General features: G+C 42.9%; 1 protein-coding gene across 1 annotated transcript in view; it reads right to left on the bottom strand.

Annotated features, from left to right (window-relative positions):
* Positions 1–15,880, bottom strand: part of LOC126457781 (uncharacterized) — a 111,994-nt gene that overhangs the window by 59,724 nt on the left and 36,390 nt on the right. Inside the window, exon 3 of the mRNA XM_050094367.1 lies at positions 14,965–15,154. Within this exon, the coding sequence (XP_049950324.1) occupies positions 14,965–15,154 (190 nt within the window). The remainder of the gene's footprint in view (positions 1–14,964; positions 15,155–15,880) is intronic.

Below are 15,880 nucleotides of genomic sequence, written 5' to 3'. Positions count from 1 at the left end.
AGCTGTCATTGCCTCAAATATGCCTAGGAGTGGTTGCTCATCCTTTTGGGGTGTCAGAACTTGTGGCAATGATCACTTTGCCAAGTGCTCTTGCTCTGGCTGGATGGTGCCCACAGAGTGAACCCCTGATTGGAGTGGGTGTTACCAGGTGGACGCACTGCATACAAAGTGTGCTAAGCTCCATACTTCTGGCCACTTTTCTGTGGTCATCTCTTCAGACATAAATGGTTCTCTCTATGATCCTACATTTGCTTCATCACCTTCTCCTCCCTGGTCACTCCTTGTTACTTGGTTTGTTACAGGAGAGATGAGGAGGCTTCCACTGCTTCTAAACTGGTGTTTTCTGTAGAACATATCAGAGATAAGTTTCGTGAAGCTGGCTCACTTACTAAGATATGATTTGATTTGCTTCTGCCAGTCAGTCAGCTTCCCTTTGAGCCTGTGAGTGCTTAGGAGATGTCCTGGTGAGCGCCATTCCTCACTAGTCCTTAAATATGACCCAGGGAATTGTCTTCCACAGGGACCTCCATCTTCAGTCTGATGAGGAACTCAGGACTAATCTCACATGGCATGGTGTTCATTTCATTTTGCAGGTCCAGATAGGTCCTAAGGACAATTGTGTTGATACCAGTGTTTTTGTCCTGGCTTTTGAGGGGATACTCTTCCAAAAATAGTTGAAGTTATTGTTTACCACTGTGAAGTGAAGCCCTATATCCCACCTTACATGCACTGTTTCCAATGTCTCTGTTTTGGTCACATGTCTTCGGGATGTGAGGCAAATCTTATTTGCAGCAACTATGGTTGCCCTTTCCATGTGGGGAGTTCTTGCACCCACCATACAAGTACATGAAATGTTGCCCCACATTCTCCTCACTTACTGGATTGCTCGATCTATAAAAAGAAAAGGGAGATTCAGGAATTCCAAACTATCAACTGTCTATCCTACTCTGAGGCCCGACGGAAATTCAACCATCTCCAACAGAACCTTTAATGTCTACCTTTGCTTTTGTTGTGTCCGTTCCTCCTCTTTCATTCTTTTTATCTCCATCCTGAACCCCTTCCCTTTCTTCCTCCCTGGCAGTTGGCATTCACTCCCCTCACAGAACCACTTCTTCTCCTTGGCCGGAGAAGCCCTTTGCTCTGGCACCCACAGCGGATGAGGCCCACCCACCCTGTGTCTCCAAGACAAGAAGCCTGTTATGTTGAGTCGAAAGTGAGATCCATGATCTGTGGACATCAAGGCCGCTCATTCTGTTTCGGATCGTGATACTGCTGCGACTTGTTCTCTACCTGATGACACCCCCCTCTCACCCTCCAAAGGAGAAGAGGAAGATGCATTAAGTCTTAGCACAAGGCCCCTCCTCTCCCCCCAGTCCAACATCCAGTGGGGTGTTGCCCCTCCCTCTCACTCAGTGCCCAATCTTACATACATAGATGTCACTCTGTCCTTATCGGTTACAGACACTGACTTGGCACAATGACCATTTCTGGCCTCTTGTACTACTCTCCTCCAATGGAAGTGTAATATTATCATCACCTTCCATAATTGCAGTTTTTCTCCCTACTCTGTCACTTGGGTTGAATTACAGACTCTCATTTTGTGGATACCCATTCGCCAATTCTCGAGAATTCCAAGCCTTCTGCCAGAACTTGGCTGGTTCTTTGTGAGGCTCCAGTGGTGTCTGTATAATGGTTGGTAAGGACATTGTTAGTTCCTGGGTTCCTCTTCATATTGCACTGGAAGTGGTGACCTTTTGCATCTATTTAGACTCTGCAGTAATGATATGTAGTCTTTATCTCTTCTCAAGACCAGCCTCCAACACTTCCTGCTCTTCTTATCCTTTTCCGACAGCTCGCTCACCCCTTCCTTCTCCTTGGCAATTTTAATGCCCATAACCCTCTGAGGTGTGACAGTACACCCACTGCTCGGGACAGAATCGTTGAAGACATGCTGGTAGGGCTACATCTCTGCCTCCTCAACTCTGGAGCCTCCACACACTTAAGTGTGGCACACAGCACTTTCTGAGCTATTGATCTTTTCATCTGTAGCCATGGATTCCTCTCCTTCATTTAATGGGTAGTTCGTGACAATTTATGCAACAGCAATCATTGTTTGATTGTCTTACCTCTTCTCCAGTAGCATGCACCTGGACGCCCTCTCAGGTGGGTCTTAACTAATGAGGATTGGGATGACTTTTCCTCAGCTACCATCCCAACTGCTCCACCACCCAATAGCATTGATGAGTCCATACAGAATTTGACCACCACTATCCTTCTGGCAGCTGCTTCAACAATTCCTTCTCCCTTGAGTTCTTCCCAATGGAAGACTATCCCTTAGTGAACCCCCAAAATTGCTGCGGCTATTAGAGATGATCTTCATGCCCTCTAGGTCTACAAATGGCATCCATCTCTTGACCACCTCCTGGCCTTGAAACGTCTTCATGCCCAGACTCCTTGTCTTATTAAATGCTAGAAATGGATTTGTTGGATATGACATGTTGCTGCCGTAGGGCTGCATACTCCTGCTTTGCAGGCATGGGCAAAGATAGGTGTATTTTTAGCCATTGTCCTCCTACATGTGTCCTGGGAGTTTCCCTGAATGGTGTTATCCTCACCCCAAATTCTACTGCTGATCATTTTGCTCAGCATTTCAACCAGGTGTCATCGCTGGTCAGCTGTCACCCCACATTCTGTCTTCTCAATCATCTGGAATGACTCCCTTTATCTTTCATTCCCTGCCACCTGGAGCCTTAGCCTGTGGTTACATTGGAGCAGCATGTTATGATTGGGGCAGTATGATGCAGCGAGCAGAGTAGCAATTACAAAACAAAGCAATGCTGCTCAGTGTAATAGATTATTGTAGTGCTGCAAGCGGAGCTGTGCAGAGCAGAGTGGCACAAATTGGGGCTGAGAAAATCAGACATGTTTGTTTCTGAGAGCAGCAAACAGAGTGTTCAAGTGATGGAGACTGCAGTTGGGCAATACCAGTAGCATCTGACTGTTGCTGCAGGTAGCAGCATCACTACTGTTGCTGGCACTTGTGTTTCTTTTGTTGCAGTTTTGAGAAAATGTTATCAGCAGAAGCTTTGATAGTAGCTGTTTTTACTAGGCATCCTTTACAGGACTACCAAAACATCTGTCATCACAGCTAATACATTTTGGAGAAGTTATATGATGAAGTAGCTTCAGAATTACAAACTGTAAATAGAAAATGCATTTAATTAATCTCTTATTTCTTTCATTGTCTTAAAACAAGAGGCAATAATAAAGTTAAAGTAGTATAGCTGAGAAACACATGAAAGTTGTGTTTTATTATGTGAAAAAAAGTTTTCAAAACCATCTTATTTGGACAGCTTCATTTGAAGATCTGTTAAAGCTTCATCCTGTCTGATTATTGCCTTTCATAGAACACTGGATGTCTACTGTATGTTGCTCATCGATACTCAGGGATCCATGTCGGTCAATGGCAGTGTGGAGAGCATGTATACTTCACAATACTGTCAGAAAATTACAGTGAAGTTTATATTGGCATCAAAAATATGCTCCACTTAGCGCTCATTATTCTAAAATCACATTCTGTTCATGGTCTGGAAAAGCATTTCTTGAAATATTGATTCCATGGATCTAAAATTCATTGAGTGTAATATTTGATAAACTGCCTCAACAATGGATGTGCCTAACCTCCAATGTACACAAAGGCAATCCAACTGATGTGTTTAGAAGTGGAGAGTCTGGCTGTATATTAAGCTGCCCTTCTTACATCAAGTGAAAGACACTAGAAAAATAAAATCTACATCCTTCCCTGTCCTTCCCATACCCCCCAACATCAATCATAATATACTTCTCCTGAGGATCTGCAACTGCTTGTAGTAAGATTAAATGAAAATTTTTGTATCTATGAAACATTGCATAGAATTTTCTGAGTCTTTTAATCAAATGTGTTTTCTGTCAACATCATTGAGTGCAGTTGTAAAATTCTGTGCATTACATAGATCATTTACAGTATTTAGAAAAAGGCACTCACACGTGGAGTGGCTAGAGGCAATCCCACAACACTTTGGTGGTTGGTTCCACAATACTTATCAATGTGAATCACATTGAAAATATCAGAGCCACACCTCAAAGACTTCTGGTTTCTAGGAATCTGTAGCAATTCTCATTTCATCACCTAACCATGGTCCTTGAAAATGAGATTATTTCACTGGAAAAATCTGTAATGACTTCAATATTGGTTACTTATAGAAGTTTCACTTATTAATCATACAGCAAAATATTCTCCTCTTTGTGTACTCTCATTTGCCAAAATCTTGTCTGGTTATCTCAAACTGTTTATGAGATATGAGGAATATTACAGACATTTCATTCTGGCATTTTCATTGCCATTTGGTTGGTTGTTTGGTTTAAAGGTGGGGAGGGAGGGGGGGGGAGTGACCAAACTGCAAGGTCATTGGCCCCTTGTTAAAATAATTACACAAGGGAAATAAGAAAAGAAAGGAGATATACAGCACAATAAAAGGAGAATGGAAGAACCAGGAGAACAACAGAAAGACAACCAGCACTACTATGGACAAAACAGGAAAAGAAAATCACAGAGAGAAGCAAGGAACAGGTAGAAGGGACAGAAACAAGAGAGCAGATGACAGTAGCTGGTCAACCATGAGAATAAAAAGGAAAAGCCAGCCACTCTGTGACACATTAAAACATCCAGCCTAAAAGCATTAGAGTGGAGAACACAAAGGGACAAAGGCATGCCCGAAAACTTATATAGAATGATAAAACCCACTGTCACATATAAAATGTAAAACTAAATTAGCCGATGAGGTGTTGTCAGCTAAAATTAATGGCAATGAGTCCGGTAATTGAAGAGTCCATCACAGGGCAGCCAAAGAAGGACAGGTCATCAAGATATGGGCAACTGTCAGCCGGGCACTGCACCGACACTGATGTAGATCATCGCGGCCCAGGAGGCAGCCATGTGTCACCCAAGCATGGCCTTTGCGGAGCCAACAGAGAACCACAGAGTCCCTGCGAGAGGCCAGCATGGAGGTCTTCCACACATTCGTAGTTTCCTTAATGGCACTCAGTTTATTGTGTCTATTGAGGTTAATCCATTCCATCTCCCAAAGCCACAAAATCTTGTGGCATAATAATGTATGCCTTGCGGCATAGTAATGAATGCAGGTCATTTGCAGAGAAGCTGAGGGTGCTGCCAAACCATAAACCAGACTTCCATAGTCAAGGTTGGATGGCAATGAGTCCTTACTCTGTAGAGCTGCAGCAGCATAGAGTGATCTGCACCCCAGTTGGTGTTGCTCACGCAGCAGAGTGCATTGAGGTGCTGCCAGCAGTTCTGCTCAAGCTGACGAAGGTGAGGAAGACCAGTCAATCGGTCATCAAAAACCAGTCCTAAGAATTGATATGTCTCCACTACAGTGAGTGGATCATCATGAAGGTATAGTTCTGGTTCCGCATGAACAGTACAATGCTGACAGAAGTGCATAATATATGACATTGGGGCCGTAAACTGGAAACTGTGGGCTAGAGCCCATGACTGTGCCTTGTGGATGGCTCCCTGTAGGCACCGCTCAGCAACACCAGTACTGGTGGAGCAGTACGAAATGCAGAAGTCGTCTGCATACAGGGAAGGTGAGACAGACAGACCTACAGCTGCTGCTAGACCATTAATGGCCACTAAAAGTAGAGATACACTCAATACGGTGCCCTGAGGGACCCCCTTCTCCTGGATATGGGGGGAACTATGGGAGGCACCAACTTGGACATGGAAAGTACAGAGCGACAGGAAAGTTTGGATAAAAATTGGGAGCAGGCCTCGGAGACCCTACTCGTATAATGTGGCAAGTATATGATGATGCCAGGTCATTTCGTACGCTTTTCATGAATCAAAAAAGATGGCAACCAGGTGTTGCCATCTGGAAAAGGCTATTCAGATGGCAGGCTCAAGGGACACAAGATTATCAGCAGTAGAGCAATCATGGCGGAAGCCACGCTGACATGGAGCTAGTAGGCCACATGACTCCAGGACCCAACCCAACTGGCGACACACCATATCTTCCAGGAGCTTACAAAGAATGTTGATGAGGCTGATGGGCCAATAGCTATCCACATCAAGCAGGTTTTTACCAGGTCTGAGCACCGGAATGATGGTGCTCTCCTGCCATTGTGATGGAAAGATGCCATTGCACCAGATCCGGTTGAAAATGACAAGGAGATGTCACTTGTAGTCAGATGAGAGATGTTTAATCATCTGACTGTGGATCCAATCTGGCCCAGGAGCAGTGTCGGGGCAATGTGCAAGGGCACTGAGGAACTCCCACTCTGTAAATGGGGCATTATAGGATTCACTGTGGCGTGTAGTGAACGAGAGGACTTTCCCTTCCAGCTGCCATTTGAGAGTGAAAAAAGCTGGGAGGGGGGTAATTCTCCGATGCAGAGGCTCAAGCATAGTGCTCAGCAAAGTGCTCGGCAATTGTGATTGCATGGGTAGATAACACTCCATTTATGTTAACACCGGGAACATCTATTGGGGTCTGGTACCCAAAAACATGTTTGATCCTTGCCCAGACTTGGGAAGGTGATGTATGTCACCCATCCTGCTTCCGTCATTTGATAAGTTGGTAAAAGTGGGCACAGAGCCATTGAAAGGCTGTGAGGTGCTCCAAGGAAGGGTGCCACTTATGCTGCTGTAGAGCTCGTCGACGCTCCTTAATTGCTTCAGCGACGTCCAGCGACGACCAAGGGACTGCCTTTCACCGGGGGCAGCCTGAAGAGTGAGGGATCACGTTTTCTGCCACAGATAGGATTGTTGTAGTCACCTGCTCCACCATCACATTGATGTTCCCGTGTGGGGGAGATTCAATGGTGACAGCAGAGGTGAAAGTTTCCCAGTCTGCCTTGTTTAAAGCCCATCTGGGCAGGTGTCCATGAGCCTGATGCCGGGGCAGTGTCAGGAAGATGGAAAAGTGGTCTTGTGATGCTACAACACAGTCCTTGCTATGAATTTTTTCGCTTACTTAACACATGAAACTGTTTGTATACAATGTATTGTCTAGTGTAAATATGTATTGTAAATACTATGTTTAAATTATGTAATATTTAACACTGGCAAGTCAGGGCATATTTAGTTAATGTTGAAGTCAGAGAGATTGTTTGGTCGTGCCACCGGGCACAGGAGCGCACCAGCGGGCAGTAGTAGCAGTGATGCCATGCTCAGAGTGCCGCTATTCCTAGCTGTGGTATACCTAATGGCTAGTGTGTGGATCTAAGTACGACAGGACTGTAATCGGTTGGCATATCTGGAAGCATGGCTGGGCAAGTTATTATGGATTAATGGGCATAGTGCTGAAGAAACGAGGGCTTAAATGTGAAGCGCACTGTGGGGCCAAGTTGCAACAGTGAAAGCCCACTGCCACATTGTGTTGCTGCTGTGGACTTCCGTCGATCCACCGACAATGGGGGGAGTAAGATCTACATAATTTTCATAGGATAAAATTGTAGAAGGCTTGCCAGTGACTATGCTTTTCTCTGAAGTTGAACAGTTAATAACAAGGACTTTATAATCGAAGTGTTGCAGTTACATTCCACCTGACAGTAACACCAAGTAGGTTCCTTCTGATCCTTACCTTATTGAACCGAGTATGTCAAGCCACTATCAAGAGAAAATATGTTAATTATCAAATTATTTGCATAGATGGTGAAGAGTAAATTTCAGACTGTTTTGAACGATTGGTTATCTTAGTTCATTGTTGCACTTAATAAGCTTACACCAACCGTAGTAACTTAATAATAGACTGATGTAATAAATTTGATTATTAAGATTTATTTCAATGCATATTCAGCTGAAGTTAGTTCAAGGATATTTCATGAAACTATAAATCTTATTCCACCTGACAATTGCCCAATTAATGAATTATTATCATTCAAATCATAGTTAATCAATTCTTGAAAATATATTTCATTATCAGTAGATTAAACTGTGCAAAGTACGTAATTTTAAAGACAGAATGACAGTCCACTATTCAAAATCTCGATAAATAATTATCTGTGTTGTCAGCATTGCACTTAGCTGACAAATTGATGTTTAAGTGTAGTTAGATTGTTATGATATTATGTTATATGACTTCTGAGCCTGACACAGCATGTACATAAAAGTTCCCATTCTTATTTTTGGCACAATTATTCACGTACTTAACAGTACTGTCGCTCATCAGTTGAGCTGGTGACCGATTTTTTAATTGCTTTTACAACTTAATCATCTCTTTCAGGAAAATTTCCACTGGCAACATTTATTTCCAAATTATTTCCATTATTTCATTTACCAATCGTTATTGAATAAAATTACTCATTCAATAATGATCAAGTATAACGTCTCCTGTTTCCTGTGGAATAATCATTATATACTTTGGATTCGGATGCCTTATCTTGACACGGGCAAAATTCATAATTCACGGTCATTGTTAACTTGTAATTTCACAAATCCCGGGAAGCAGGGGGGGGAGGGGGGGGGGGGGTGTTATAGTCTCTACCACACAGGTCATCATGTGCTCTCCGGTGCATGGATGGGAGAAGTCTGGGCTGCAAACTGACTGATAAATCAATGGCCAAGTAACTACCATGAGCCACACTAAAATTCGTGAAAGCCCCAGTATTTAAGAGGCAGAGGTTGAACTGAGACAGTAAGGTTTCGACATCTCTGCCTAGGCCAGTAAGCATGGTGCTACCCCACAAGGGCTTATGAGCATTAAAATCTCCCAAAAGTAGGAAAGGTTTAGGGAGTTGATCAATCAGTGCAGCTAATACATTCAGGAATACTGCACCATCTGGAGGAAGACATACATTGCAGACAGTTATTTCCTACATCGTCCTTATTCTGACAGCCACAGCTTCAAGAGGGGTTTGAAGGAGCAGAGTTTCACTACAATTGAGTTTAGGACATAAAGGCAAATTCTGCCTGGCACTCGATTACAGTCTCTACGGTTCTAGTAGTATCCCTTACAGCTGAAGAGGGCAGGGTCCACATTGCCAGGAACCAGGTTTCCTGGAGAGCAATGCAGAAAGCAGGTGTAAACCTTAACAGTTGCCACAACTCAGCCAGGTAGTGGAAAAAACTTCTTCAGTTCCATTGGAGGATGATGTCATCATGAGACTGGGAAGGCATGGAACATTCAATGAGGCAGTTTACACCTCAGGGTCACCTGCTGCTACCAACTTAGTGTCTGAGCAGTCTATATCCATTGTGTCTGAGGGTCCAGCGAGATCTAGGTCCTCAGTAGACGCCAGAATATCCAGTTGTAGGCAGTAGTGGTGAGGGTACCACCACAATTCCCTTGGTCTTGGAGATCTTCTTTCTGGATTTCTCTCACTGCTCCTTGGGTTTCTCTGGCTGGGAGGACTTCTTTGATTCTGTCTCTGGGATTGAGGATGAGAAGACTTAGACTTCTCTGGCGCAGGAGTGGAGGAGACTGATATCCCTGATGGTTGTGAGGGAGGAGGTGTTTCTCCCAAAGTAGGTGGTGCAGCAGCAACAGGGAGGCAAGTGCACCCCACCATCAAGGGGGCAGGTATAGTCTTTCAGCTTCTGAGAGGTGACTGAGGTTGGTGGATCTGATTGTCCTGGAACTGTTGTAGTGGCAGCGTAAGATGATGTCATAAGTACAGGATGTAGGTGTTGAAATTTCCTCTTGGCTTCAGTGAAGGTCAGTCAATCCAGGGTCTTGTATTCTGTAATCCTCCTTTCTTTCTGGAGAATCCTGCAGTCAGGTGAGCAAGGTGAATGATGTCCCCACAGGTGACACAGTTGGGAGACGGGGCACATGGAGTATAATGTATAACCCTCAAAGGCCAGGATGAAGGCACTGGTGGCAACCTGATTATCCCTCAGCCCTGGTGGACACATTGTGCAAAATGTACAACTCACCACTCTAAATTGGCATGCAGCTCATTGTCAGATTGCAAAAAAGGTCCCTGTGAAATATGATTCCCTGGACCATATTTAAGCTCTCGTGGGGTGTGATGGTTACAGAAACATCCCCCAGCTTGTCACAAGTGAGTAACACCCATGACTGAGCAGAGGATGCTGTTTTGATCAAGACTGACCCAGATCTCATTTTGGACAAGCCCTCCAGCTCCACAAACTTGTCCTCTAAATGCTCAACAAAAGACTGAGGCTTCATCATCATGAAAGATTCCCCATCAGCTCTCGAACATGCAAGGTATCAGGGCAAATAACAGCCACTGCCATCCTTAGCCTGACGTTCCTCCCATGGTGTGGCCTGGGAGGGGAACAATTTGGGGTCATACTTCTGTCCATTGAATTGAGCCTGTGAACGCTTAGAGACTGCCCGTGTTTGACCACCAGCAAGAGTTGATGTACTACGCTTCATTGCGTGTCATGCGCCCTGATGCCCCCCACTCCAACTAGGGGCCCTCCCCACGGACACCACCCAGCCACAGCAAAGGTCACCTGGCAGGAAGGCCATTGCCAGGAGTCTCGATGACCCAGGGTGACAGACATCTACTCCTCAGCATACATGGGGAGTTAATGGCACAGGCATCAGCAGATAGATCCCTGTGTGGTCATGGGGCTACAGCTAACAGGATGGTGGTCCCACCACAATGGACTGGCTACCGCGCTGGATATCAGGTGCGACCAAGCTAAGAAGTCCATTTTCATCATCAGTGTAGAGAACAATACTGCACAGTTGATGGAAAAATACACACCCAGGTGGGTGACCTTGCCCAACAGTTAGAGAATGAGCAGAAGTGCAGATCCACATCAACAAAGGTTGCAATAGGTCTCAGCCCATGATGGACATGATGCACCATGTAAGGCACCCTTCTCCAATTGGCTCACTCTTTAGGAAAAGTTTTAAAATTGGAGGTCAAACCCTACAGGCTACCATCACATAAAGGCCAAAACAGGTGATACTCCTTTTAGTCACCTTTTACAACAGGCAGGAATACCTCAGTCCTATTCTAACCCCCAGACCCGCAGGAGGACTGCCATTTGCGTTTGGGATGAAGTGCTTTACAAATGATCACTTTTCTCCAGATTGGTAATAGCAATATTGTTCTAAGTTTAAAGAATAATTCAGTATGTTAGCAACATTTCCTATGCAGAAACATATGCCTAGTATGCACAAAATGCAAATTCATAGCGACCCTTATTTTTCAATGCAAACTTTCTGAAACTGTTGCAATAGGTCCTAGATTACTTAAATTTAAATATAACTGTAACTATGACCAGTAATGAAATAGTAAGCAGTTTATCATGGAGCTGATGAGTAAAGCTATGAGATATGTGAGAATCAAATTTTTTCACCGCATAGTTTCTTTAAAATTGTTTGAGAAAGATTGCAGATCTGCCAGCTTGCACGTTTGCCATCCACACAATCAAGTGAGTGTGCCAGCCCCCATGCTGCTCCCTGCCTCACTGTACCTGAGCGCAAAACAGCACAATGGCAGCTGCCCAACGTGCAGCTCTGCTATGCACTGTTGCGCTGCTCCACTGTAATCATGGGTTTATAACGTCCCACTTAGTAAGTGAGCACCCTTGCTTTCTGCCCCAATATTGCTCCTGGACCAGATCGTGTGCTCAACCAAACGCTTCGACACTTTTTGGTGGCTAGCCAACGTCATATACTTGCCCTTTTTAACAGTCCCTGGATCGAAGGGGCATTCCCTTCTCAATGGTGAGAAAGTGGCATTATTCCAGTTTTGAAACTGGGTAAACCTCTTCAGATTGACATCTATTGTCTGTGCAGTTTAACTAATATCCTCTGCAAGTTATCTGAACACAGGTGAGTCGAAGGCTGTATTGGATTCTTGAATCCTGGGGGCCAGGATAGGTTTTGTCAAGGTTTCTCTAGTGCAAACGCTTTAGTTAACCCTTAGTATACTATCCGAACAGCTTTTGCCCAGTGTCAACATCCTGTTTCAGTCTTCTTGACCTGCATAAAGCATGAAATCCATGGTGACACTACACCCTTTCCACCTTACTTGAGTGGGGCCTCCATGGTGCACTCCCAATTTTTATCCAGAATATTCTTTCATGTCACACTTTTCAGGTACAGGCTGGCAGCTACTGTAGCACCTACTACCTGCAGGAGAATGGGGATGTGCACAGTCCTGTTTTGAATATCCCTCTCTTTTTAGTGCCTGCCAATGATCTGTTGGCTACTGCTGGACTTACTCTTTGTATGCTGATGGTTTTGAATTTATTTTTGTTCATCCACAATGGGCATTGCTGAATGCAGACTGCATGGAGCAATACATCGAGAGCAATCTTGGGCTCTCGGTCTCCATTTTTTGGCTGCCAAGGCCTGCGTTATACATTTCTGTCACCGCCATATAGTCCATCCCCATATGGAGCAGCACCATGACGATCAGTTCCTCAATGCAGCAGACTATCATTGTTTCCTGGATCCGGTCTTTGATGTCTGGTTGACATGACTTCCCCAATGTTGTCAACTAAAGTGGCCATCTTGGTCACACCTCAATACTCTTCAATGCCCCAGCGACACCAATTGGCACATGGACTGCTCTACTGCTGTTCACGGCATTGATCCAGTCCTGTCTAGATTATGGGAGACTTGCATATAGCTTGGTGTCACCTCTGACATTACAAACTCCATTGTGGGGTGTGACTGGAAACTGGTGCCTTTTGGATTACCCTGTAATCAGCCTCCTAGTGGAGGCAGAGGTCCCACCACTGCAGGTCCTGCACTAGCAACAGCTGATCACTTACGCGTTATGCAACTCCTGATTCATGAAGCACCCAAACTACTGTCTCCTCTTTTCAGATACTGACATCTACCTCCTGCAATGTTGGCCCAGCTCTGGGGTTATGATTGCCATGATTGTGACCCGCATCTGGTCCCTTTCTTCTGAGCTCCAACTTTTCCCTCTACCATTATTACTCCCGGCCAATTCATGTAACACCTTTGTGGAGCATCCCTTGTCCACAGCTCTATCTTGATCTATTGTTGTTGTTGTTGTGATCTTCAGTCCAGAGACTGATTTGATGCAGCTCTCCATGCTACTCTATCCTGGGCAAGGTTCTTCATCTCCCAACACCTACTGCAACCTACATCCTTCTGAATCTGTTTAGTGTATTCATCTCTTGGTCTCCCTCCACGATTTTTACCCTCCATGCTGCATTCCAATTCACCTGACCAAAAGTCTTGTTCCTCCTGCCACCGAACTTCACTAATTCCCACTATATCTATCTTTAACCTATCCATTTCCCTTTTTAAATTTTCTAACCTACCTGCCCAATTAAGGGATCTGACATTCCGCACTCCGATCCATAGAATGCCAGTTTTCTTTCTCCTGATAATGGCATCCTCTTGAGTAGTCCCCATCCGGAGATCCAAATGGGGGACTATTTTACCTCCAGAATATTTTACCCAAGAGGACGCCGTCATCATTTAACCATACAGTAAAGAATTGCCCTCTGATGCCTTTACCTTTCTGATAAACAGACTGATCCTCAATTCTCTTTTCCATTCTTCTGTATATTATTCTTATTAGCAACTTGGATGCTGTTAGTGCAATTATTCTCATGTATATCTGCCCTTGGTTTCTTCAGGACTGCGTGGATAATATTCTTCTGAACATCTGGTGGTTTGTCTCCAGACTTATACGTTCTATAAACCAAGTTAAGTATTCACATGGTTGCCACTTCTCCCAATGATTTTAGAAATTCCAAAGGGATCATATCTACTCATTTTGCCTTGTTTGAATGCAGGTCTTCCAAAGCCCTGTTAAATTCTGGCTTTAATATTGGATCCCGAATTTCTTCTGTATCAATGCATATTTCCTTGTCTATCACATCATCAGACAGTTCCTCGCCTCAGAGAGACCTTCAGAGTACTCTTTCAACTTGTCTACAATCTCCATTGTGTTTAACAGTGTTATTCCTATCTCACTGTTAATGTTGATGCCCTTGCTTTTAAATTCACCAAAGGCTATTTTCACTTTTGTATATGCTGAATCAGTCGTTATGATGACTGTGTCTTTTTTGATTTAATTACTTTTTCCTGCAGCTATTTCACCTTGAACTTCCTGCACTTCCTATTTATTTCATTCCTGAATTTCCCTTAACATTTTTCCCTTCCTACTTTCATTGATCAATTGAAGTATTTCTTCTGTTACCCAAGATTTCTTCATAATTACCTTTCTTGTACCTATGTTTGTCCGTCGTATTTCTGTGATTGCCCTTTTTGGAAATGTACATTTCTCTTCAGCTGAACTGCTTGGTGTGGCATTTATTATCACATTATCTGCAATTTTAGATAACTTCAAATCATTCCAGAGTACATCAGTATCCCACTCCTTTCCACATTGATTCTTCTGAGTGCATACAACAGTTAGTACTACCATATTCACAAAGCAAGCATGGCTATCTCAATGGATCAATTTTGATATATAAGTTATTATAGGGTCTACAAAAGGAACAAGAATTATCTTTTCAGTAAACAGAAATGAAAGTTATATGAACTAACTAAAGATATGAAAGGAAGTATAGAATCAGAAATTAGGACATTAGGATAGAACTGCAGATAGGTAGTGTTCAAGAAATGATCAAACAAAATAGATGAAAATGGTATGGGCACATGCAGAGATTAGAGTCAGAAGATTGCCAGGAAAAAATAAGAAAAAGAACCATCAAGATGAATGGGGAAAGAAATCTTTGTAGAAGAAGAAAAAATAGAAGCAAATGGCAATAAATGGTCTAATGCAGCACGTAAAGGAGAAGATTAATAATACATTATATGCTTCAGTACTCTTAAAAATCTTTCTGATTTGTATATGTTTGCTTCTTGCAGATCACTCAACATTCAAAATGTAAGTTTAAGAAATCATTCAATCAGAAAATATAAATTTTACTGAATGACATAGGGTTGAAAAAGACCTTACACAAAGACTAAATAGTTTTAAATTTACCTGTATCTCCATACAAGACATGCACACTTATTCCACATATAATGAAACCAAAAGCAATCTGCTGTAGTATGTAGAAAGCTACAGCTTTCAGACTGTGCCAGTTGGTGCCCGGTGGACAGATAACAAAACAAGTAAATTGGGAAAATGATAAAACAGTAATTACAGCACCCAACAAGACATTGGACCAGATCTGAAAATGTATACATATTACATTAATGTTTAGCAGATAATAATTGAAAATCATTATATCATTTACAACAAAAATAATTTAGATTTATGCTTAAACTAAATGAGACATCTCACTTATATAATAAAACTACACACATCCCCACTCATTTATGCCAATAAATTCACTAACTGAGTAGAATGAATTTTGCAACAGGTATTTTTTCAATATACTAATAAATTTTGCTGTTTCAAGAGCAAGACTTTTTATACTTCTAGGTAACTTCATGCCTGAGCATTTTACTCCTTTCTGCAGAAGGGTGAAGTTTGTCTGATTATTATGAAAATCCAGTTTCAGCCTTGTGTTATGGCCATGACATACACTATTTGGTTTCAAAAGAGAGTAGTTTTTATTACTAAAATATACAAAGTAGAAGATGTACTAAGATATCATTGTCAAAACCTGCAGTTTCTGGAACAGATTTCCAGCAGATGATTACCACAGATGATAAGCTGGAAGACAATATTGCATGGAAATATCCAAACTAAGCAGATCTGATGGCAACCTTATGTGTAGATGATGTGATTATGCACAAGACAAAAGCTACAGAATGAAGTCTTTTTGTTAGATCTGAGATATGGTAAGACCAATTTAATTTGCTTTTACTGTGCACACTCCAAAATTGAGCAGAGTCTACTTGCTGTATTTGTAACCAAGTAAGGTGGCACATTGGTTAGTACACTGGACTCA

This window comes from Schistocerca serialis, chromosome 2 (genome assembly GCF_023864345.2).
Source record: "Schistocerca serialis cubense isolate TAMUIC-IGC-003099 chromosome 2, iqSchSeri2.2, whole genome shotgun sequence".
Classification (NCBI taxonomy): domain Eukaryota; kingdom Metazoa; phylum Arthropoda; class Insecta; order Orthoptera; family Acrididae; genus Schistocerca; species Schistocerca serialis.
Note: the sequence above shows the minus strand (reverse complement) of the source record. Positions and strands in the feature narration are given on the sequence as shown.